We start from the raw sequence: 23,879 nt of genomic DNA on the forward strand, positions 1-23,879 counted from the left end.
ATCTCATCTCATCTCATCTCATCTCATCTCATCTCATCTCATCTCATCATCATGTCATGTCATGTCATGTCATGTCATGTCATGTCATGTCATGACATCTCACCATCTCATCTCATCATCTTCCTTTGTGTCTGGGATAAAGGAATTGATGTTCCTGAGTGCCTTAGTGGAGGCAACACTGTCCCACCAGCAGAAGGCCTGGGCTCTGTGGGTGTCAGGCTGAGACTCCAGCAGGCTGTGGGTCCTGACCTGCACATGACTCAGCTGGGCCCTGCCCACAGCTGTGTGTCCCAGTTAGAACAGCTGGGACCAACTCATCACTGTGTGGGTGTTACACAAACTGTGTATTCTACACCCCCCATGCCATTTCCCAGGAACTGTTAACAATAGACCATTTGCAGCAGCTGCCCAGAGCACACCTGACCCCTCAGGCTGTAGTTATGGGTGATGTTGGAGTCATTAGCACCTCCACACCCAGCCTGAGGGGTCATGTTTGCTAATGGGCCACCAAGGATTCCAAAAATATCTCACCCATTGTGGAACTCCCCACCCTGGGGGAGGTACTGGGCATTCCTGCCTGAACCTGAGGGTATATAATCTTGGGGTCTTGGGACTTCTGGTACCATTCGTTGGATCCAAAGGGGGACCAGAACCTTGACCGGACTGCGAGTACCACTTTCAACCAGATGAGATCACCACTCTCATTAACAGGTTTTTCCCTCTCCTTTTACTTTGGACTCAGGGGGGCCCAATGAACACCATTCTGTTCATGCCCCAGGGGTGCTGGGTTATACATCTGGGTTTTGTGGGTTAAACCAATTGTTCATCGGTATAATTGTATTTATTGTATTATTTTTATTAAATTGTTATTCTGATTTATAATCTCTTTTGAGTTGGGTTCATTCCCCCTGCCAGTTTACCTTTAAACCAGCACTCTGTGCCCCTGCCTTTGCCTTTGGTTCTGCTTGTTTTTATCTGCCCTGTGGATGACTCATGTTGTTGTTTGCATTCCCACAGCAAGGCGCTGACCTTTGGTGTCCCTGTGGAGTGTCGGACACCTCACAGCTCTTGTGACCCACATAAAGATCATAAAAGGCAGCACATGGGAAAATGTCTGTTCCTTTGCTCCCAAACTGTTATGATTTTATTGCTTCCATCTTCCAGGTAAAGGCAGGTGATGATGCCGGAAACTCAGGGGAGAGGCAACACTGCTCTAGTCTGTGGGAGACAACCCTGTGCCTCGCCCTGGGATGGGGCAGGACACGTCTGCCCCACACGGGGTATCTCCTGGGGGCTGTAACCAGCCCTGTGATGACCCCACTGCTGCCAGACCCTCCTTCTCTCCTCCCTGACCCCCAGTCTTGAGCCACCCCACATCACTGTGGTCCCCATGCCACAGTGCTGAGCCCCTGCCCCGCATAGCCATACCCTCCCTCCTGGAGCATCTCCAACCAGCATGGCGGGGAAAGGAAAACCAGAGAGCAAACAGCTACGGGGAGGATGTCTTACAGCATATGCCAGTTCCAGCTCACCAGGCCAGGGCTCAGGGCCCCCCACAACAAATCCATGGCCCCAGGGCACACAGGGGTGATTCCCTGGGGAGCAGCTCCTTGCACAGGTGTGGCAGTGGAACTTGGTGGCCTCAGCAGCCTCCGGAGCCAGCGCTAGAGACGCTCATAGCCAGAGGAATTCCTCTGGAGGCACATGACTGTGAGCAGGCAGAAGGTGAGGATGAGCATGATGGCCAGTAAAACTGTGACTGCTATCCAGCTCTTTCTCTGGAGCACTATGACTCCTGGAGGAGGCTCCGAGGGAATCATGTTGGTGAGATTGAGCATGTAGCCCAGAGTCCAGCCTACGTCTATGTCAGCTACCTGTGCAGACAGAGGAGGAAGAGGAATGTGAAAGGCTGCAAAGTACCAGGCAAGCTGGAGATGTAGAGAAGACCTCTGCTGCTGTACTCCCAGGTCCTGCTCCACAGCCACCGTATCTGTACCCACCTTGGGCTGCCCCATTAGTGAGATAAACTGGGGGAGAGCATAAGGGGCCAGGCCAGATGTACCAGCAGGTGCCTGATGTAGCTCTGGGTATGGGCAGTGGGGCTGTGCTAACCCGGCATCCCTTGTCCCCAGTCAGGGCAGGGGCAGCAGCAGGGTAGGCACGAGCCATTTCATGGCCCAAAGTGTGGAAGCTGGGGGCTGCCAGGCACTCTCCTACCTGTCGGATGAAGTGGATGTTAAGCCATGTTTTCTGGTTGAATTTGTAGCCCTGCAGGAGAAGGGTGAGGATGTAGGAGTTGACTCCGCAGGCGTCACGGAGATGGGTCCTGCTTGTTGTGGGGAACAACTTCTGCACCTGCAGAGGTGGGAGAACAGGGGCGGGCTGCCAGCACGGAGCAGTGCTTGGTGTGCCCACGCTGGGGAACAGCCCCTCAGTGCAGCTGGGAGCAAAGACCGGGAGAGCAAGGAGGACCTCGGAGGCTACAGGCTGCTCTCCCATCTCTCTCCAGGTTCAGAGACCTTTGTGCTCCTCCCAGCCCTCTTCAGCTGTCCCCAGCTCACTGTGGATGAGCTTTCAGGCTGCCCAGCACCCAGAAGAAATGTGGGCAGGGTGTGGCACATCCTGGGCATGATCTCACCTTGTCCCAGGTCCTGGCGCAGAACTGCCTGATGGTGGCATTGACCGAGGCCAGGGACTGCCCTCCCGTCAGGTTCAGCAAGAGAAAGGCATGATAAAACCCAGAAAAGGCCTGTAGGTGTTTGAGACCAAAGGTGACAGGCTGGTGAAGCACCTGAGTCATTGAGACTCCTCAGCTCCCTCCAGAGGGGTCTCTATAAGGCAGCTGAGTGGCTGGGAGGGAGCTGGCAATGTTCCCCACAACAACAGGGATTACAGCTGGGACCACAGAGCTCTGGAGCTCCCTGGCACATGGGTGAGCACCCTGCATGTCTCCATGTGTCAAAGACATCCCAGCTCCCAGGACTGGCACCATCCAGACTTTCCTACAGAGGTTTTCCTGGGGTTGTGGCCCAAAACCCAACTCCCCCTCCACCCGCAGGGACGGAGGCTCCTTACAAAGAACTGTCCCCGCACGGGGGGCTGGTACACCCCGTTGAACCCGCACGGCCTCTGGGCCCCACAGCTGAAGTTGAAGAGTTTCTGCACGGCTGTGCTGCACCTGGCTGGGTCCCCTGTGCCCGTCACCGTCAGCACCTGGGCAGGGCTGGCTGTGCTGGGGGCACGCACACACGGGCTGTCGTAGAGCTCTGCCACGGTGACATTCTCCTGGTACCCCATGGGGTAGCAGGGGTGTGAGATCTGGGCAGTCATGCTGTCCTGGAGAGAGAGGGAGCCATCAGTGGGGCTTGGCGTGGGATGCCAGGGAGACCCCACCCGCAGCCCAGCCCAAAAAGCAGTACCTAGACCCCAGGAGGATCTGAGGAGAAGCAGGATCCGTCCTGTGCACGACTAACCTGCCCACGGCTCTCCCTGAGAGCCACTGAGCCGTGCCGGGGGAACGATGGCACTGCCACCCCCAGCAGTGGCACCTGCTCCCCAGGGCAGTAGTGCTGGTGCTCTGCCCGCACGGAGAGCTTGGTGCTCTGGGCACTCGCTCTGTCCCCACCGCACCCTGCAGGCCCTGGCCCAGGGAAGACCAAGGATGGATCCTGACTCTGTGCTTCCTGAGCATCCCTGCATCCCAGGGCACTGAGCGCTTGGGCCCAGGGCAGGCAGGAGGACACTGCACAGTGCTGGAGCAGCGTGGGGACTCTATTGGGAATCCTCTCGCAGGCACAAATTGAGCAAGGGGGAGAGAATATGGACAGGGAAAACCTACGGATACGGCTGGGCTTGGGAAATGACAAAAAATGCTATTACACATCAAGATCTGGGGAGAAGGGAGCCCTGGCAGGGAACCTTCTTCACCCATCTTCAACCTTCAACCTTCACCCCCATCTTCCACCCAAAGGAAGGAATTGTTTGGTTCCATAGATAAAATCTCAAGCTCTCCCAGTTCCCTAACACTTTATCCACAGGCATGCCCAACGTTTCTGGGAGACACCTTTCGTGGCAGTGGAGGATGGCTGAGCACATCCTGAGGCCCCAGGCTGTGGTACCTGGTGCAGAGCTGCCAGTAGCATCTTCAGGGCCTGTGTCTTCCCATAGCACAGGTAGCTGTGGCTGTAGAGAGAGTAGTTGGTGCCGTACAGGCGGAAGAAGACCGAAGCGTTCCTGTCCTCCACGGGCACTCCGGGCTGGAAGGTTATTTGTGTCGAGGCACCTCCAAGGTCCAGAGCTCCCAGAACCTCGGTGTCCTCTGGATGTTCCCATTTCTCTGCAAAGGAAAACTGGCCCAAGAGACAGCACATGTTAGTCTGAATGGGAGGGACTCCCAGTCCCATGGGTTTCCTCATGGCTTTTGGGGCTCAGAAGCCCCAGAGGGAACTTCCATGTCCTGTCTCCCTGTTTTACCCCCCTTGCCCACATCCTCCTCAACCCACAGAAACTTTCAGGGAGCTCTGAGGTCTGGCCCCTTGTTTCTGGGAACCAGAGACTTTGAGGAGGGAAAAAGGAACACTTTCATCTGGAACCTGGTACCCCTGCACCCCTGAGGTACCAAAATCCACCCCTGAGTCAGCAGAGAGCACAGGGCTGGGCTGAGCTGGACACAAAGATTCTGTTCATCACATCACTGGGGTTGGATCTGCAGCCCACGACCACAGGTGAGATTTATCAGGGGACCAGTGCCCTAAAACTACAACCTTCTCTCCTCTGGAACAAAGAACCCTGACTGTCACTTGGGCAGGGATATTTTCAGCGCTCAGCCCTCCCCTCCCTCTCCCCCAGCTCACACCTTGACGAGTGTCTCCAGCAGGTAGTTGACGGTGATCCAGCCGAAGGAGCCCTCCTCTGTGCCCGTCAGGATCCGAGCTCCACGGAAGTCCACAGGGTACTCCTCAATCACCTTGGCCACCTCAGCAAAGACCTGCTCGGCCTTGGTGCTGTTCTGCTCCCTGACAGGAAAGGGATGAACACGGCTGGGGCAGGAGGCCTCAGCTGGGAGCTGTGGGAGCTGGGCTAGCAGCGAGAGGCTGCCGTGCCCTGCCAGGGAGCGAGGCTGCCCAGAGGCAGGCACATCCCCCAGCACTGCCCTGTCTGTGCTGGCTCCTGTGAGCCCCAAATCCCTCACCTGGGCCATCGGGAATCTCCCTACCAACGCCGCCTGCGGGCTCTGCCGCAGCACTGGGAAGGTCAGTGCCCGTCTGGCAGAGGGGCTTCATCCCCCTCTGGGGCTGCAGTGGGCCGGGGGTATCCCCCGGGCACGGCCAGCGGCTGTCCTGGACACCCCGTGGCACCGCAGACAGGGATGCTCTGCCCACCCGCATGGCCTGCCCGGGCTGCACCCCCTGCCCCAGCCCAGCCCTGCCCCGGCTGCGATGCAGATGCAGGAGCGCGGGGGGGAAGGGGCGGGGGCGGCCCCGGCCCGGCGCTACCTCAGCAGCCGCATGCCGGCCGTGGCCCCCAGGTAGGTGGGGGTCTCCCGCTGCTGCTCCGCCGGCACGATCTTCAAGGCCTGGTCCAGGCAGGGCTTCAGGCTGGCACCAGCCCCCGCGGGGTCGTCTGCGTAGCTGGAGATGCCGGGTCCTGCCAGAAGGCACCAGTGATGGAGAGAGCCCAGCGCACCCCGGAGGGACAGCACAGCAGGGGATATGTCCACCCATTCCCCAGGCCCAGGGAGCTCTACTGGACTTCCTCAGCAATACCCAGATGTCTCAGTCACACCCAAAATCCTGTGGTTGGTGCTGTACAGATACGAAAATACAAACTGCTGACCCAAGGAGGAGTCAGGAACCACGTACGATAAACAAGCCAAGCCACTGGATTGCTCAGGGACTTATGCAGGGCTTTTGGGAGGCCTCATGGGCACATGGGGGTGTACATTATGAAAGAAGGTGTGAACAGATGTCGTGGGAAGAAGAATGAAGGAAGCAGAGGCTTGGGAAAAGGAGCAAATTGCACATCCAGCATCCCAAGCTGTGAAGTGATGCACAACTGGACAGGACTGGCTGCATGATCTGTCCTAACTGGGGGCCAAATTCCTCACCCACCTCTGCATCCCCCAATTACTGTAGGGCTCCCTCAGGTGCTGACCAGCCCCTAACACTTTCCTGTGGTTCTTTACCAGGTCATCTCCCTTCAGCCCAGAGCAGGCTGAAAGATTTGGATCAGCAAGGATGCTGTGAAAGTCTGTGCCAACGATCCAGGAGGCTGAGACAGGGACAGGCACATCCCAGCACACTCACCAGACACGGTGCAAACATCCACCTGGGACACGATGCCGGTGCCGTTCTCCTTGTCCGCGGGCCACCGGTAGGTGTAGAGGGACGTGTGTGTGGAGCCGGCGTCAAACACCAGCCCGTACTGGGGGAACAGAGGGGACATGGGGTCACATCCCTCCCGGGGCTGCACCAAGTGTCATGGGGGTTTCCAAGAGTTGAATGTGAGCAGCAGAGATTTGCACGTCCAACCTCCCTACAGCAGCCCTGCTCCACCTCTAATAGCCCCGGTTTTGCTATTCCAGCGAGTTACGGCTCAGGAAGGAAGGACACGCAGGTCAGCTGGGGGATTCGCAGGGCAGGGAGGCATCCGGGCATCTCCCAAAGGGCTCAGGCTGCTCCTGGACCTTTGGCAAATCTCACAAAACCTGACATTTTTTAGCAGACTGGCAGCAGAAAGTAGTGGGGGAGAGAGGTGTAAACCCAACAGGTGAACTGAACGTCTGAAAGCAGGGAAAAGAGTGCAGTCACAGGGAGAGGGCTGTGCTTCTCTTTCACAGCCTTAGCAAGGAGCCAGCACCACAGTTTGGGGGTGATTGATCAGCCCAGTGCCCACCTTGATGAGGTTAAGCCCTGAAAAGCTGGGCTAGTTACAGCTAGTTACACTTGCAAGTGGAGAGGAAGGCAGAGCTGATGGAAGAATGAGAGGTGGAAAGGGGCTGGTAGTCACTCCCAGCCTCCCCCAGGTCCCACTGGGCACCTACTTTGTTCCTCATAGGAAGGGCAGCATCCTTTGCCGGGGTCAGGACCAGGAGGAAGACGGCCACCCCCAGCACTCCGAGCAGGGCCGCTGAGCTCCAGCCCACCGCCCTGAGCAGGCGCGTCGGCATCGATGGTCTGTGGGGAAGGAGGGTCTTTGGGAGGGTCTTCGGGAGGATCTGGGGGGAGGGACGGCCTTTGGGAGGGTCTCTGGGGAGGGATGATCTTTAGGAGGCTCATTGGGGAGGGATGGTCTTTCGGAGGGTCTGTGGGAAGCGATGGATTTCGGGGGGTCGTTGGGGAGAGCTGGATCTGGGAGGGATCATTTGGGGCGGTGGCCTTTGGGGGGACGGTTTGCGAGGAGGCGGAGTCTTTAGGAGGAGGGTCTACAGGGAGGGACTGTGGGCAGGGATGGCTTTGGGAGGAGGGTCTGCGGGGAGGGAGGGTCTTTAGGTGTAGGGTCTGTGGGGAGGGAGGGTCTTTAGGCGGAGGGTTTGCAGGGTGGAATGGTCTTTGGGAGGAGGGTCTGTGGGCCGGGATCGTCTCTGGGAGGGTCTGCGGGAGGGAGGATCTTTGGGAGGGTCTGTGGGAATGGATGGTCTATAGTCTTTGGTCTTTGGGAGGCTCTGCGGGAGGGATGGTCTTTGGGAGGGTGTGCGGAGAGGGAGGGACTTTGCCAGGGCAATCCAAACCCGCTTGCCCCTGCCCCGAACCTCGAGCCCTTCCTGGGGTCCCCTTCTGCCAGCAGCTCGGGATCCCCCACCCCCTGAGTGACCTGAGTGACCCCCTGGGACACGAGGCGGACGGGTGGGGAGACCGTGAACTCGTCTGGCCCCGACCCGCCGGGCAGGGGCAGGGGCGAAGTTCCCTCCTGCCGCGGTCCCGGCCGCCCCCGTACCTGTTCCGGGAGCCCCCTCGGTCCGCGGGCGTGGGGGGCAATTCGGTCACAGCCCGTTGCCCGCCGGCTCCCGGGCCCTGCGGGGAAGAGAAAGTGGAGCTGAGCCGCTCTCGGATGTCCGGGTCCGGCCCCGGCCGGGGCGGGCTCTGGGCGCTGCCGCGGGCGGAGAGAGCGGCGAGTTCGGGGCTGCGGCTGCCTGGACCGGGCACCCGCCCTGCCTGCACCCTGCCTGTACTTCTGTCTGCACCCTGCCTGTACTTCTGTCTGCACCCTGCCTGTACTTCTGCCTACACCCTGCCTGGACCTCTGCCTGGACCTCTGCCTGCACCCTGCCTGGATCTCTGCCTGCACCCTGCCTGGATCTCTGCCTGCACCCTGCCTAGACTTCTGCCTACACCCTGCCTGTACCTCTGCATGCACCCTGCCTGGACCTCTTCCTGTTCCTTGCCTGCTCCCTGCTTACACCATGCTCCTGTACCTCTGCCTGCACCTATGCCTGTACCCTGCCTGCCCTCTGCCTGCACTACCCCAAAGCCATGGGGACAGACAGGACCCTGGCCATTGGGGTGGCCCCCTGGCCGTGGGGACGGTTTGGCCCCTGCCTGTGGGGATGGATCCCACGTGGATGGCTCTGGGGACAGCTCTTCACTTGACAGGTCCCTACTATTTTTGTCCCGGGCTCCGCTGTCAGCCTGGCTCTGCCTGCAGCGGGGCAGTGGAAGTCCAGCAGAGCCAGGTGACAGCAGGGTGACAGGACAGGCTCTGCCCCTCGCAGTGTGTGCAGCAGGGCTGGGCAGGGATGTCTGTGGGGCTCCCGGAGCTCAGATTCTGCCCTGTCACGGGGCCAGGGGACAGACTCTCCGGGGCCAGGGGCTCCCTGGGGATCTGATCCCCCTCGGGCAGCGCAGCCCTGAGCGCTCCTGGCTGTCCCGCTCCTCCGGCAGCGAAGTGGTTAACCCCGGATGCGATTTCCACCCCGGCTCTCCAGCCCCAGCCCCGCTGCCTCCCGGACAAGCGCTCTCCTGGGCAGGTTGCTGGTCCGAGGCCAAGGGGAGGGCCACGCCGGCGGGGCAGCCTTTGTCCCAGGAGCGGGCTCCCGGCTCCAGGTGCGCGCGGACTCCGGGACGAGCGCGGCGGGGCCGGAGCGGCGGCCGGAGCCGGAGGGGTGAGCCGGGGCAGGCGCCGGGGGGAGCGGGGACCGGGGGCTGGTGCCCCGCGATGGAGCTGGGCTGGGAGCGGGCCTTGGGCAGCAGCGGGGCCGGTGCGAGGGGAAACATGCTCCGTGGGCTGGAGGGACAGGAGGAGAGGGCTGGGGAGGCCACTCGTGGTGCCCAGGTGCGGGGTCAGAGGGGCACGGAGAGGACACGGGCAGGGCACGGAGGGCACTGCCGAGCCCCAGCGCTGGTGGAAGGCGGGAGGCAGGGGACCGCTCTGCCTGGCAAAGATGCTCCCGGCATCCACATCCGCCCTCTTAGAACCTTCAGAGCCCTTTTGCCTTTCAAGTCTGAAACGTGCCCGGTAGGGAAGTCAGCTCCTCGTTTTCCTGAGCAACAGGAGGTTTAGATCCAGCAGCGTCTCTGAGCCTTCCCTCCCAAATGCTGAGGCCCTGTTCCCTGTGCACGAGGGGCACTGCAGACGGGGGATGTCCCACGGGTGTTTGTCAAACCCTCTGTCATACATAAACAAGTGCAGCCCTGGCCCAGGTGCTGGGCACAGCTGGGAGCTTTCCCCACGTGGAAGTAGACAGGCACTGCACAGCATCGTGCCTCGTCTGCAGCTCTGGAGGCGTCGCCACCACCTTCCCATCCCTGCTGCTCACTGAGCCTGCAGGGGTGGGAGCAGGTGTCGGAGCTGGCCAGCCCCGGGGTGCCACGGAAAGGCTGGGCAGATCAATCAGCTTCTCATACGCCTCTCGCTGGGCTCCCTCTCCATGCCCTGCTCTCCTCCCTGGGAGAGCTGGCTCTGTGCTGCTTTTGGATGTTGCCTGCTGCCCAGTCAAAATGGGAATTAGTCCCTACCAGAGCAGGGGGAGTCCATTTCCCACCACTCCCGTGTGCAAGATGATGCAGTTTATCACCAATTCCATCGCACAGTGCCTGGGACAGAATTTTCCAGGATATGGGCTGGGCTGGGGACTTTTGCCATTGCTTTGTTTGTTACCTGGAGCAGATGAATCACATCCCAACAGCACAGTTATATCTGGGCACACTCTAGCAGGGCTGATAGGACTGGAGATGTGACAGATGGTTTAGTGGTGATCATGGTGGGGCTGAGTTAATGATTGGACTCTATGACTTTGAATCAATAACGGCTTTGATGACTCAAAGAGGTCTTTCCAACCTTAATGTTTCCCTGTTTCTATGATAGGGGTTCATAAGCTGCTTCCATTTAATCTCTTCTGGCCATTGCTATTGTAGAGGGAAGGGCTCCTGGCTGTAGGATAAGGTCCAAAAAGGTAGTTCCATGTCCCATGAGGCTGCTGTTCATCGTTGTACATCTCATGCCACACAGGACATTGGTCACTCTTGTTCATCATTGAGATACTGACTCCAAAACAGGAATCAGCATCTCCTTTGAGCTTGCCAAAGATCTTTCCTTTCTGCTGACCTGGGAAAAAGACAGGGTTATTTATCAGAGGTTTTATATGCTCACAGGAGAATTGTGTAACCAACTGACAGCTCCAGGTTCCACCCAAAGCACTGGTGTGGTTGTGGCCAGGGCTCTCAGGGCATCCACTGTTCAGCCAGAGTGTGAAGAGAGAAAAGCCCCCTGCAGGCATCCTACCTGTGCAGCTCATAGCACGGGGCAGGGCAGGGCAGGGCAGGAGGGAGAGCTGTGTGTTTAGAAAAGCCCATCCAGACCAGCTGTGGGGTGCTGAGCATGTGGACGTGTCATTGTCCCTGTGCTGAGCCTGTCACAGAGAACCACTTTGGCTTTGCTTCTCTGCTGCAACTTCTTATGGGTGTCTTGGGGCTGGTTCTGCTGGAGCTGAGCTCTGGCCAGACCAGTGGGAGGTGCAGGCCCTGCTCCTGTCCCCAGGGGCCATTGCTGCGGCCGTGCCAGCCTGGCTGTGGGCTGTGTGCCCACATTGGCAGGAGCTGCCTGCCTCTGCCCTCCTGCCTGCCCTTGGGGCTGCAGCAGAGGCTTGGGGATCACCACAGCACTGTCCCTGTGTGTCTTACCTGCTGTAGCATCAGCAGGAGTGGAGAAAAGCTGGACCAGGCAGGAGACACATGGCTGGAGATACTGTTTCCCTGCCTAGAGCAGAGAGGACCCTCTCAGGGACAGGCTGAGCCTGTTGGACAGTGGATGTGACCTCTTTCCAGACTGGGACTCCAGCCAGATACGGCCATGCTTCCCACAATGCTCCTGCTGGGAAGGAAGATGCTGACCTGCCACTCAGCCAGCAGTTTGAGCAGGACAGAGGGCTGGGGTCCAGGCACAGAGGGATCTGAGGGGCTACAAGTGAGAAGGAAGGGCTGAAAAAAACGTGCTGAAAATCCTCTGAGGAAGGAGTGCTCAGAAGCACAGGGAATTCCAGCCCTGAGACTGCCAAGAGCCCTGTTGGAGCAGGTCCAGAGGAGACCACGGAGATGCTCTGAGGGCTGGAGCACCTCTGCTGTGGAGACAGGCTGAGAAAGCTGGGGGTGTTCAGCCTGGAGAAGAGAAGGCTCCAGGGAGAGCTTATTGTGGCTTTTCAGTGCTTAAAGGGTTCTTATAAGAAAGACAGGGTTGGAAAACTTTTAGAGGAACCTCTAATGATAGGACAAGGGGTGATGGTTTTAATCTAAAAGATTTATTTGCAATAAGGGTGGGGAGGCCCTGGCACAGGTTGCCCAGAGAAGCTGTGGCTGCCTCATCCCTGGAAGTGTCCAAGGCCAGGTTGGACGGGGCTTGGAGCAACCTGAGCTAGTGGAAGGTGTCCCTGCCCATGGCAGAGGGTTTGGACTAGATGGGTTTTAAAGGTTCCTTCTGACACATGTATGTTATGATTCCATGATAAGAGCAGCTGTACACCACAGAATGGCTTTATTGCTGGGGAAGTGGAAAGGCCCATCTTGACAGGTCCCATATCCGTCCATGGGATTTGCATTTCAAAACTATCTTTGCAAATGCTGAGGTGTGAGCTGGGGGCTGGGGCTGTCCTTGCAGGTTGGAGGAGGAATGGACACCAAAGCCAAGGCTGTTGCAGGTCTCCTGGCAGCCACCTGTGTCTGCAGCATCATCGCCCTCATTCTGAGCGTCGTGAATGTGAAGGATGTGTTTCTGCCGCCCAGCACCAAGGTGGGTCCTTGGGAGGAGCCCAGCCACCCGCTCTCCCTTGGGTGCTGGCTCCCATTGGGTATCAGACTTTGCCCAGGTTTCAGGCAGACTGTGCTGTTTGTCACTGATGTGGGGCAAAGCCCCACACAGGCTGGGAGGGTCTGGCTGAGTTTGATCACTGTGAGTGGCCCTACAGCACATAAAGCCTTTTCATCACAAAGCACTGCCTGCTCCAAGGGCTTGGGATGGATCCTTGTCCCCAACACAGCTGGTGACTGCAATGTCACCAGAATTTCTCTGTCCTGGTGACAGTCTTGGCTTGGCCACTCGAGGTCCCCCTGCTCACCAGCAGCTCTGCTGGCTCTCCTGGAGCTTTACTCTCTCTGTGTGGGTGATGCTGGTCTGCACCCCTTGACACCTGTGTCCCCTCTGTTCCCCCAGTACGGGCTGGTGTTTGACGCCGGCTCCACACACACGTCCCTCTACACCTACCGGTGGCCCGCGGACAAGGAGAACGGCACCGGCATCGTGTCCCAGGTGGATGTTTGCACCGTGTCTGGTGAGTGTGCTGGGATGTGCCTGTCCCTCTCCCTGCCCAGCTCACCTGGGGAATGCTGTGGCTGCCCAGCTCTGGTACTTGCCAGGGTGGCTGTTCCACATGCCAAAGCTGGTTCACATCAGGCGTGGTAAATGGTATATTTATTTATTGGGCATTTTTAAACACCCACAAGGGTGTTTATTCCTATTGCAAAGGTGCTGTCAGGCTTTGGCACAAGGACACATGTCTCTGGAGGAAAGGACCAGGATAGAGGGGGGATGTGGGAGTCAGATAAATGATAGATGAAGCTGGGCTGGGGCTGGCAAAGGCCACCAGGCCAGGGCAGAGGTGTCTGGGCAGAGAGTGAGAGGGTTCAGGGCTCACCCCAACCTCCTGTCCCTCTCAGTGGTGGTGGCAGTTACTGGTTAACTGCAAAGGTCTGGCCGAGGGCAAAGTGTAACAGAGGGGTGCATGGGCTAATAGCAGTAGTTGTGTGCAAAGCTCCTGGGAAGGTAAATACTGATATTTGCACCCCGGAGCCTGTCATTGCCCGTGACAGGACCATGCTGAGTGCTCAGATCCAGTTCCAGCCTCTGAAAATAGGAATTCAGGCACACAGAGGGCATCTCTGTGTTCGTATCAGTCCAGCATGCCATTGCAGCAGGCAGGAGAGCCTGCCCCTTCCTCAGGGACATGGGGAACAGCTCTGTTTGTCGCAGGACTGGCCATGTCCGAGCAGTTCAGCCTACCCGGGGTTAAGCGCGTGCTCAGCATCCAGAGCTGGAGCTCGCTCACAGTGGCTCCCGCGGGATGTGGAGCTGTAACACAGGTCCTGCCTCCTGGCAGGCCAGCTCGGAGCACCCGCTTCAGAGACACCCCTGGCAAGGGTGGGACTAGCCCGGCTATGCAGCCAAAAACCCTTGGGAGCTTTCTGGGTGGACATATCCCCTGCTGTGCTGTCCCTCCGGGGTGCGCTGGGCTCTCTCCATCACTGGTGCCTTCTGGCAGGACCCGGCATCTCCAGCTACGCAGACGACCCCGCGGGGGCTGGTGCCAGCCTGAAGCCCTGCCTGGACCAGGCCTTGAAGATCGTGCCGGCGGAGCAGCAGCGGGAGACCCCCACCTACCTGGGGGCCACGGCCGGCATGCGGCTGCTGAGGTAGCGCCGGGCCGGGGCCGCCCCCGCCCCTTCCCCCCCGCGCTCCTGCATCTGCATCGCAGCCGGGGCAGGGCTGGGCTGGGGCAGGGGGTGCAGCCCGGGCAGGCCATGCGGGTGGGCAGAGCATCCCTGTCTGCGGTGCCACGGGGTGTCCAGGACAGCCGCTGGCCGTGCCCGGGGGATACCCCCGGCCCACTGCAGCCCCAGAGGGGGATGAAGCCCCTCTGCCAGACGGGCACTGACCTTCCCAGTGCTGCGGCAGAGCCCGCAGGCGGCGTTGGTAGGGAGATTCCCGATGGCCCAGGTGAGGGATTTGGGGCTCACAGGAGCCAGCACAGACAGGGCAGTGCTGGGGGATGTGCCTGCCTCTGGGCAGCCTCGCTCCCTGGCAGGGCACGGCAGCCTCTCGCTGCTAGCCCAGCTCCCACAGCTCCCAGCTGAGGCCTCCTGCCCCAGCCGTGTTCATCCCTTTCCTGTCAGGGAGCAGAACAGCACCAAGGCCGAGCAGGCCTTTGCTGAGGTGGCCAAGGTGATTGAGGAGTACCCTGTGGACTTCCGTGGAGCTCGGATCCTGACGGGCACAGAGGAGGGCTCCTTCGGCTGGATCACCGTCAACTACCTGCTGGAGACACTCGTCAAGGTGTGAGCTGGGGGAGAGGGAGGGGAGGGCTGAGCGCTGAAAATATCCCTGCCCAAGTGACAGTCAGGGTTCTTTGTTCCAGAGGAGAGAAGGTTGTAGTTTTAGGGCACTGGTCCCCTGATAAATCTCACCTGTGGTCGTGGGCTGCAGATCCAACCCCAGTGATGTGATGAACAGAATCTTTGTGTCCAGCTCAGCCCAGCCCTGTGCTCTCTGCTGACTCAGGGGTGGATTTTGGTACCTCAGGGGTGCAGGGGTACCAGGTTCCAGATGAAAGTGTTCCTTTTTCCCTCCTCAAAGTCTCTGGTTCCCAGAAACAAGGGGCCAGACCTCAGAGCTCCCTGAAAGTTTCTGTGGGTTGAGGAGGATGTGGGCAAGGGGGGGTAAAACAGGGAGACAGGACATGGAAGTTCCCTCTGGGGCTTCTGAGCCCCAAAAGCCATGAGGAAACCCATGGGACTGGGAGTCCCTCCCATTCAGACTAACATGTGCTGTCTCTTGGGCCAGTTTTCCTTTGCAGAGAAATGGGAACATCCAGAGGACACCGAGGTTCTGGGAGCTCTGGACCTTGGAGGTGCCTCGACACAAATAACCTTCCAGCCCGGAGTGCCCGTGGAGGACAGGAACGCTTCGGTCTTCTTCCGCCTGTACGGCACCAACTACTCTCTCTACAGCCACAGCTACCTGTGCTATGGGAAGACACAGGCCCTGAAGATGCTACTGGCAGCTCTGCACCAGGTACCACAGCCTGGGGCCTCAGGATGTGCTCAGCCATCCTCCACTGCCACGAAAGGTGTCTCCCAGAAACGTTGGGCATGCCTGTGGATAAAGTGTTAGGGAACTGGGAGAGCTTGAGATTTTATCTATGGAACCAAACAATTCCTTCCTTTGGGTGGAAGATGGGGGTGAAGGTTGAAGGTTGAAGATGGGTGAAGAAGGTTCCCTGCCAGGGCTCCCTTCTCCCCAGATCTTGATGTGTAATAGCATTTTTTGTCATTTCCCAAGCCCAGCCGTATCCGTAGGTTTTCCCTGTCCATATTCTCTCCCCCTTGCTCAATTTGTGCCTGCGAGAGGATTCCCAATAGAGTCCCCACGCTGCTCCAGCACTGTGCAGTGTCCTCCTGCCTGCCCTGGGCCCAAGCGCTCAGTGCCCTGGGATGCAGGGATGCTCAGGAAGCACAGAGTCAGGATCCATCCTTGGTCTTCCCTGGGCCAGGGCCTGCAGGGTGCGGTGGGGACAGAGCGAGTGCCCAGAGCACCAAGCTCTCCGTGCGGGCAGAGCACCAGCACTACTGCCCTGGGGAGCAGGTGCCACTGCTGGGGGTGGCAGTGCCATCGTTCCCCCGGCACGGCTCAGTGGCTCTCAGGGAGAGCCGTGGGCAGGTTAGTCGTGCACAGGACGGATCCTGCTTCTCCTCAGATCCTCCTGGGGTCTAGGTGCTGCTTTTTGGGCTGGGCTGCGGGTGGGGTCTCCCTGGCATCCCACGCCAAGCCCCACTGATGGCTCCCTCTCTCTCCAGGACAGCATGACTGCCCAGATCTCACACCCCTGCTACCCCATGGGGTACCAGGAGAATGTCACCGTGGCAGAGCTCTACGACAGCCCGTGTGTGCGTGCCCCCAGCACAGCCAGCCCTGCCCAGGTGCTGACGGTGACGGGCACAGGGGACCCAGCCAGGTGCAGCACAGCCGTGCAGAAACTCTTCAACTTCAGCTGTGGGGCCCAGAGGCCGTGCGGGTTCAACGGGGTGTACCAGCCCCCCGTGCGGGGACAGTTCTTTGTAAGGAGCCTCCGTCCCTGCGGGTGGAGGGGAAGGGGGAAGAGAGAGGGTGGGAGCCTCCTCTGCCACCGGTTGTGGGAATGGGTGGGGACAGAGGCGACCCCAGAGCTGGTCCCATCTGCAAACCTCTGCTCCTATACCAGGAGATGGCTTTTGTCTCCTGAAGGAAATGGGAAGGCCTTGTCCAAGGGAAGAAATCTGAGCTAGCTCAGAATGCAAGCACCAGCTCCACGGCTTGTCAGCCAGCTCCAAGACTTTCTGGTCAACCATCAATTGGGTGCTGGATGCAGAAACTTGGGAATTACATGGAACTCTGTCCATAGGCAAGAGGGGCCCCTGGGTCTTTTTTCAGTTGAGGAAGGAGATGTGGTTTTTACCAGCTTCCCTTATCCCCCAGGCCTTTGCTGGGTTCTACTACACCTTCCACTTCCTGAACCTGACCAGCCAGCAGTCTCTGAATGATGTCAACACCACGATCCTGGCCTTCTGCAAGAGGAACTGGTCAGAGGTGAGAGCCCTGTGTAGGGCAGCCAGGAGCCAGGAGCCCTGTGCTTTTCCTGTCCCAAATCTGTGCCCAGGAAACACATGTCCCGCTGTTCCCAGAGCTAGGGAGTGTTTCTGAGCATGTGTTTTATTCCCGGTTGCCCTGTACCCCGCAGCTGGAGCAGACCTTCCCACAGGACAAGAAGTACCTGCACACATACTGCTCTGCAGCCATTTACATCCTGACGCTGCTGCTCGATGGCTTCAAGTTCAATGAGCACACCTGGAGCAACATCCACTTCAGCCAGCAGGTAAACACACCTGTGGGGAGCTGCAGCCTCAGCCTTGCCCTGGGCATGTCCAAGAGCAGCATCCCTGGAGTCTCCTGTGCCAGAAATGTGTCTGTTTCATGGCCCCTCCCCAGCGATCCCAGCAGAGCTTCATTCTTTCTTACTGCTCCTAAATCTCTGACCCCACTCCTTTCTCACTTTCTCTGGTGTGAACTTAACTCATTTTAAGGGGGTCAGGGAAGTGCAGAGCAGGATTTGCCCACTTTGGTCTCTGATGTTCTCATCACAGAGGTGATGGTGGCCGATGACCCATTTGAACCAGAGTATGGCCAGGCCACGGTATTTCCAGGATGAGAGAAAACAGCCTCAGGTTGTGCTAGGGGAGGCTGATGTTAGATATTGGGAATTTTTTTTCACAGAAAGCGTGGTCAGGCATTAGCACAGCTGCCCAGGGCAGTGGTGGAGTCATCATCCCTGGAAGTGTTAAAAAAACTTGTGATGTAGCTCTTGGGGTCATGGCTTAGTGGTGAACATGGTGGTGGTGGTGCTGGGTCGATGGTTGGACTCAATGACCTTAAAGGTCTTTTCCAACCTTAACAATACTATGGCCAGATCAGGAGGATTATGGGGAAGGAGGATAGCTCAGATCCAAAATCCTGTGCAGGTCACAGAGGCACAGCTGGATCAGAGCCATCATCCATGTACAGCTGTCCCTTATCACTGGGGAAGGGGGGACAGGAAAGCTGCTGGCAGGATCAGGTTCACCACGGGCAGGGCCACCCGTGCAATGGTAGCTGGGGCAGCCCCCGGGAGAGATGCCCGCCAGTCCCCTGCACCGAAGGGGTGCCTGGGACAGGTACTTTAGGGTAGTCCCTTCTGCTCTGTCCCTGCAGGCAGCACACACAGACATTGGCTGGACACTGGGCTTCATGCTGAACTTCAGCAACGTGATCCCCGCGGAGCCTCTGGAACTTGTCAAGGGCCACCAGCCCGGGCTATGGGCAGGGGCTGTCTCCTTCATCGTGCTGGCCCTTGTGACAGGCCTGGTGGCCACTTTCCTCCTGTGTTTCTGGAAAACCAAGTAGCTCCCAGCCTCCTGACTCCAGGCATCCTGCCCACTAACCCAGGCAAGGAAGTGGTGCAGAAGAGGTGGAAGGGGGAGAAGAATGAGGGCATTAGACCCATCTCCATTGCTCTGGAGATCTGACTGGGTCATCTCTGTGAATGTCTAAGATTACAAAGTTGTCTTGATCTCTCTGAACCTCCAAGAGGAAAAGACTCCTTTAATCTGACTGCCAAAAGCTGACTGAGACTTGGTGGCTGGATGAAGCCAGATAAATTCGAACTAGAAATAAAATCTGTTTTGTTTTTCAAATATGAATGTCATTGCCCAGCCTAGCACAGTTTCCTTGGCACTGCCAGTCCTGCTGGGCTGCTCTCTCAACAGCCCTGGGAGGCAAGAGATGGAGAGCCATGGTGGGCATCTAACTCTGAGGAGAGGGATGACATCATCTCTATCCTGCCCTGTGCAAGATGTGCAATATTTTTGTAGTATGTGACAGATGATCATCTCCAAAGACACTGTCAGCTGTCTTTAAAAGTATTTACTGGCCTATCTCAGCAGAAAATCACAAGTGGAAGTTGATTTAAGAGTTGCCAACTCTGGCTCAGGGTTTATTTTTATTCAAGTTACACAGCCCAGCTTTGTCAAACTCCAAATCCAGAATGGGTTCCAGCTCCAGACACTTGAGTGTTTTATTTAGATCAGCAAAGCCCAGCACAGCTCAGCTGCAGGAACTCGGCAGCCCTTTCAGTCCCTGCAGCACCAGTCAGTGCTGCACTTCCCAGCCCTCTCCCCAGTGCCTCCAGGGCTCTCCCATAGCCTGGAACTGCTCTGAGCAGTGCAGGTTTCCACAATTCCCTCTCCTCTGTGCTGCTACACCCCACCTTGGACTTGGGGCTTAAGGAAAGAATCAAAGGCATCTGCGCTGAAGAATGGTCAGATCATAATGTATTTTCTGTGGAAGCATGGTGATCCTAACCCACGGTGTTATCCCATTAACCCCTCTGCAAACTGGTCCCAAAAGCCTTCTGAAGGAGCAGCGTCTCTGCTGCATCTCTGCTGGTGGAGATAAGGTTGTGTGACCCGAGAGCCCGGGGAACAGGGCTCTGCCTCCTGCTCCCAGGCAGCCATCCTTGGCTTTGTTAGAGTGAGGCTCAGCTTTCCCAGCCCGAATGTGAGCAACAGGGGAGAGGGGATGAAGACCTTCACCCAGAGGAACCTCTTCCCACCCAGAGGAACATCTTCCCACCCAGAGGAACATCTTCCCAGCCCAGAGGTCTGAGCTGCCACATGGACAACTCCCACAGCCAAACAGCAGATCCCTCTCTCTGCTCTGCACAGACACATCTTTGGCAGTGTAAGCACAAGGTCTGGGGACAGGCTGTAGGAAATGCTGTCAGACTGCTGGAACTGACCCCATGGAATCTGGGAGCGGGAGATATCCCTTGTCCAGGTTCAGCAGAGCCCCTGGCTGGCTGGGGCCTGAATGAGCTGGGATTGGTGTTTCCCATTCCTGGGAGTGCAGTCGAGCAGGAAAAGGCTCCTGTTTGCTATAGGAAGGCAGCACCACAGCTGGTCTGGGTGGCAAAACATTTGGGGAAGATGCCAGTCTTGCCATTGCAGCATCCTTCCAGCCAGTCCTCGTTCACTGGGAAAACACAAAGCAGCAGGATGAGTCCTGGCCCATATGAGTGGGGTTACTGAGAGTTTTCATGGCTGGAATTTAACTCTGGACAAAACCCAGTGCAAGCCTGTCACTCCTGAGAGTATGAGCCTGAGATAGCACGGGAGAGGCCCTGTATTCCCAGTCCCTCCCTGCAGCAGACTCCAAAAGCCTGTCCCAGGACAACCTGCAGCAGGACTGGAGAGCTACCTTCAGAGAGGATATCCAGCATATCTCCCTTGCTGAACTCCAGGTCTCCTGGTCCCTGTGCCAGATAAGAGTGTTGAGCCAGCATCCGGTACAGAACAGGTCTGCCCGAGTGGGAGTCTGAATCCTGCAGGAAAAGCCAGCATGGAGATTGCAAGGCAAAGCAGAGACTGAAGCCCAGCACAGCAGAGACACTTGTCACAGCCCCTGTACCTGGCAGTAGAGTGTCACCCTGCCATCTGTCAGCTGCTGCCACATCCTCCCCAGATCCTCCTCTCCCAAGACTGTCCCCAGCTCCGTGCCATCCGGGTGCCTGTAGCTGCAAGAGTTTGTTAATGCGGCACAAATCATCTTATTTAAATCCAGCCTTTGAGAAAAGCCCAGCCCTCTGCCACCCTCAGCCTTCACAGTCCCCTTTGCAGGCCAGCTCTGAGCTTATCACCTTGCACAGTGACATGGGGCCACCCCACATGCTCAGCAGAAATGGCTGGGGAGTGACACTGTCACCTCCTCACACACGTACTTGAGGGCAAGATCCTAAACTCTCCTGGCTCCACTGACTGTGTCCCAAGGGTGTCACAGTCAGCGAGATTTCACTCCAGGACCTGACTCCCAGATTGCTCTGCACTGATCCCAGTTACTGCAAAGGCTGAGCCGAGCAGGAGAAAATCCGATATACAGCAACTGCATCTACACAGAGTTTTTCCTTCTGTTCCCCCTTTCTCTTGACATGTACTGTTTTCTGGGAAAGATCCTTTTGGGCATACAAAGTCCATATATCACAGAGTCATAGAATGGTTTGGGTTGGAAGGGACTTTAAAGACCATTCACGTCCAACCCCCCTGTCATGGGCAGGGAATCTTTCACTATCCCAGGTTGCTTCAAGCCCCATCCAGCCTGGCCTTGGACACTTCCAGGGCTGAGGAGTTCACAACTTTTCTGGGCAACCTGTGCCAGGACCTCACCACCCTTATAGTAAAGAATTTATTCCTAATATCTAATCTAACTCTGCCCTCCTTCAGCCTAAGGCCATTCCCCCCTGTCCTGTCCATCGAGGCCCTTGTCCAAAGTCCCTTTCCAGCTCTCTTGGAGCCCCTTTATGTACTGGAAGGGGGCTTACAGGAGGAACAGTGTGTTATCCTCCATGGAGCAAGAGCCATGGTAAGGTTTGCATGCAAGGCAGACTGTGCTCACACCTTTGCTGGATCCCTGCTGGAATGCCTCAGCCCTGGATAAATGTCCCCGGGAGACCAGGCACAGCGTGGCTGTGTCCTCAGGGGGATGGGTGGCTGCTGCCCCATCTCTCACACATCCCGCCCGTACCTCAGGGTGCCCCGCTGTGCCTGCTGCCCGAAGCGCTCCTGCAGCAGCGCCCGCAGGGCCGGCAGGGCCGGTGCCTCGCCCGCCCGCAGCACCACCGAGCACTCGCAGCACACCCGCAGCACCACCGGCCTGGCCGAGCCCGGGGAGGCCTCTCTGTGGCTCTGGGGGATCTGCTGAGAGATATGGCACTGTGGTCAGGCTGGTCAGTCAGACTGCAGAATCACAGAATGTCCTGAGTTGGAAGGGACCCCCAGGGATCATCCAGTCCAACCCCTGGCCCTGCACAGACACCCCATCAATCCCACCCTGTCCTTCACAGCATTGTCCAAATGCTCCTGGAGCTCTGGCAGCCTTGGGGCTGTGCCCACTGCCCTGGGGAGCCTGGTCAGTGCCCAACTACCCTCTGGAAGAGCCTGGACTGACTGAAGTTCATGGACTAAGAAGAACCTCGACTGACTATGTCGACTCTCATATCCAAGAGGTGACACAGACACAACCTCTCGTCTCTGTGCTGCCATGTCATGGTAGAGCATCATTAAAATGCAGATCTGAATTTCAGAGGGGGAACTATGGATTCAAAACCTGGAATCAAATGTTCCTCCCATGACTCAGGAAACCTGTTTCTGGGTCTGTTTGTGCAGGTATCTCCCAACCTGAAAATTATATGAGTAGGATCCCAATTCCTCCAGCCAGCTGGAGAGAAGCCGCCACATTCCCACTTTGTGCTGCCTTTTGGCTGAAGTACAGCTGATAAAGCTACTTCAAATGCCCTTCAAAGAGGGGTGGTAGAGCTGACCTGCAGCTGGGGGACAGAGGTTCTGCCCCCAGGTGGACAGAGGAGCAATTCCAGGGCCATCACACACAGAAGTTGGCAATGACATGGAGGTGCCTCAGAGAACATCATCCCAGAATGCAAATATGAATGAACTGTGGTACCCAGACTGACAGGGACAGAGAATGGCAGAAGGGGGAAGAGACAGTAGGGAGTTCAAAGACAGCTCTCCCTTGCAAAGAGTGTGTATGACAACAGCAATGTGTCTGGGGCTCTTGGCACCTTGGAGGGCGGCAACAGGTCAGTGCCTTGTAAACCTCAGCCCTGGACTGTCTCAAAAAGTAGGATGGTCGCAAACTTGGGAGTGGAGGAGCAAAGACCACATGGGAGCCTCTCTTTCGAATGAGAAAGAGGTCAGAGGAAGGAGATTTTTTCCATGATTTTGGAGCAGCTCAGGAATTTTGGAGGGTCTGGGCAGGAATCTTGCCCTTTTTGCAGCCGTAGTGTCTTGAGGCTGTACTAGCTTCAGCTGGTGGAACACCTCACCTTGGAGTCCATCTGGGCACCAGCATCACTGGCAAAGGCATTTTCTCCCCTAGGAGGCTCTGCAGAACAGAACAAGAGCAGAGGAACAGCCCTGCAGTCAGCAGAGGCTGCTGGAAGCTTCAGCACACACACAGTGGGCCCTCAGCCTCCCCACGACCCCCTGGAGGGTGAGTTTGGGCACAGCTTCACCCACTGAGGTGGCCCAGGGACTACCTGGCTTCTGCTTCACATGCAGGCAGCTGGGAGGCACCTGGGCAGGAGGAAGGGGGATCCCATTGCTGATCTTCTGCAACAGAACAACATCAGAAAGGAGTGAGAAGACACTGGAGCCTGGACAAGGCTGATGCATGATGGCTGCAGCCAGTTATAATTTGTGGGTGTAACCCCAGGGAGACCAGTTCACTAAATGGTTGGATGATGTGGATCACTCAGGCTCTTGTGGGCAGCAGGAGTGAGGAGAGGTTTGTGGGACACTTCCTTGGCCCCCTGGCCCTGCCTGGGTTGGTGCTGGAGCACGGGGAGGCTGCTCACACTGTGCTGAGGGCTCTCCCCAGCTTGGGCTGGTTCACAGTGAGTCATCCATGGAGCAAATGCCCAAGCGTGTGCTATGGTCAGAGATTCACTTGGAGGGGAAAAAATAATATTAAAAAATCCATAGCAACATCTGAACAACAACGTGCTTCAAAAATCCCTCACAGGAAACAGGAGTCTGAATTGCACCTTTCCACCCTGGGTTCAGACGGAAAACAATTGGGATAATGTGTGGATGTGCCTGTGGTGGAGATGGGAGATGAAGTTTTCCAAAGTCAAAGGTGAGGCACATGATCTCAGGGCAGAAAGCAGGGCTTGCTTAAGGCATTCCTGTCCCACTGCAGGAGATTCACCTGCTCCCACTGTGCTGGTGAACTGGAACATGTGAGCACTCACAACCCTCTTCCCTGCTGCCTCTGGTGGCTGTAGCCATCTTGGGAGCAGGCTGGATAAACCTGTGCCTCAGGCCCTCAAATTCCTCAGCCTATTCCAGTGGCTCAACAAATTACAGTGGGGCAGGAGAGGTGGGGCAGCTCCTTTTGTGTGTTCTGTCAGCCCAGGGCAGGTAAGGGAGAACAACACCTAGACCAGGTTGTGATACAAGCTTGGCTACATGTCAAAGCCCACAGATTTTGCTGTAAAGAGATCCAGTGCACTCAAAAAAAAAAAAAAAAAAAAAAAAAAA

At 57.4% G+C, this 23,879-nt stretch overlaps 3 protein-coding genes across 7 annotated transcripts in view; 1 reads left to right on the plus strand and 2 right to left on the minus strand.

Moving 5' to 3' along the window:
* Window positions 1-1,231: 1,231 nt before the first annotated feature.
* On the minus strand, window positions 1,232-8,061 carry LOC113958601 (ectonucleoside triphosphate diphosphohydrolase 8-like). 2 transcript variants are annotated; one of them, XM_027666989.1, is made up of 10 exons: window positions 7,936-8,061; window positions 7,043-7,175; window positions 6,312-6,423; window positions 5,496-5,652; window positions 4,856-5,015; window positions 4,119-4,349; window positions 3,076-3,336; window positions 2,639-2,749; window positions 2,218-2,355; window positions 1,232-1,874 (listed from the first exon to the last, which is right to left on the minus strand). In XM_027666989.1, exons 2-10 carry the CDS (start codon window positions 7,166-7,168, stop codon window positions 1,665-1,667), a joined length of 1,506 nt encoding a protein of 501 aa, XP_027522790.1. In that variant the 5' UTR covers window positions 7,169-7,175; window positions 7,936-8,061; the 3' UTR covers window positions 1,232-1,664. The 2 variants fall into 2 exon arrangements, with proteins under 2 accessions (XP_027522790.1, XP_027522791.1); XM_027666990.1 differs by having other exon boundaries at window positions 1,759-1,874; window positions 2,639-2,703.
* Window positions 7,064-18,470, plus strand: ENTPD8 (ectonucleoside triphosphate diphosphohydrolase 8). Of its 2 annotated transcripts, none has more exons than XM_027666992.1 (10): window positions 7,064-7,173; window positions 12,088-12,219; window positions 12,640-12,751; window positions 13,739-13,895; window positions 14,376-14,535; window positions 15,043-15,273; window positions 16,056-16,316; window positions 16,714-16,824; window positions 16,976-17,110; window positions 17,983-18,470. In XM_027666992.1, the coding sequence occupies exons 1-10, from the start codon at window positions 7,171-7,173 to the stop codon at window positions 18,172-18,174; spliced, it is 1,494 nt and encodes a 497-aa protein (XP_027522793.1). In that variant the 5' UTR covers window positions 7,064-7,170; the 3' UTR covers window positions 18,175-18,470. The 2 variants fall into 2 exon arrangements, with proteins under 2 accessions (XP_027522793.1, XP_027522794.1); XM_027666993.1 differs by lacking the exon at window positions 7,064-7,173 and adding an exon at window positions 8,994-9,100.
* An 825-nt stretch (window positions 18,471-19,295) lies between these two features.
* NOXA1 (NADPH oxidase activator 1) overlaps window positions 19,296-23,879 on the minus strand; it is a 15,798-nt gene continuing 11,214 nt past the window's right edge. For 2 of the 3 annotated variants that reach the window (XM_027666988.1, XM_027666986.1), the window contains exons 10-14: window positions 22,877-22,949; window positions 22,664-22,722; window positions 21,346-21,515; window positions 20,236-20,341; window positions 19,859-20,149 (exon numbers count right to left, since the gene is read on the minus strand). In XM_027666988.1, the coding sequence (XP_027522789.1) occupies window positions 19,907-20,149; window positions 20,236-20,341; window positions 21,346-21,515; window positions 22,664-22,722; window positions 22,877-22,949 (651 nt within the window). In that variant the 3' untranslated portion in view covers window positions 19,859-19,906. Of the gene's footprint in view, window positions 19,801-19,858; window positions 20,150-20,235; window positions 20,342-21,345; window positions 21,516-22,663; window positions 22,723-22,876; window positions 22,950-23,879 lie in introns of those variants that run through there. The other variant, XM_027666987.1, reaches the window with a different exon arrangement.

Source organism: Corapipo altera, unplaced genomic scaffold (assembly GCF_003945725.1).
Source record: "Corapipo altera isolate COAL_440 unplaced genomic scaffold, ASM394572v1 93, whole genome shotgun sequence".
NCBI classification, from domain to species: Eukaryota; Metazoa; Chordata; class Aves; order Passeriformes; family Pipridae; genus Corapipo; species Corapipo altera.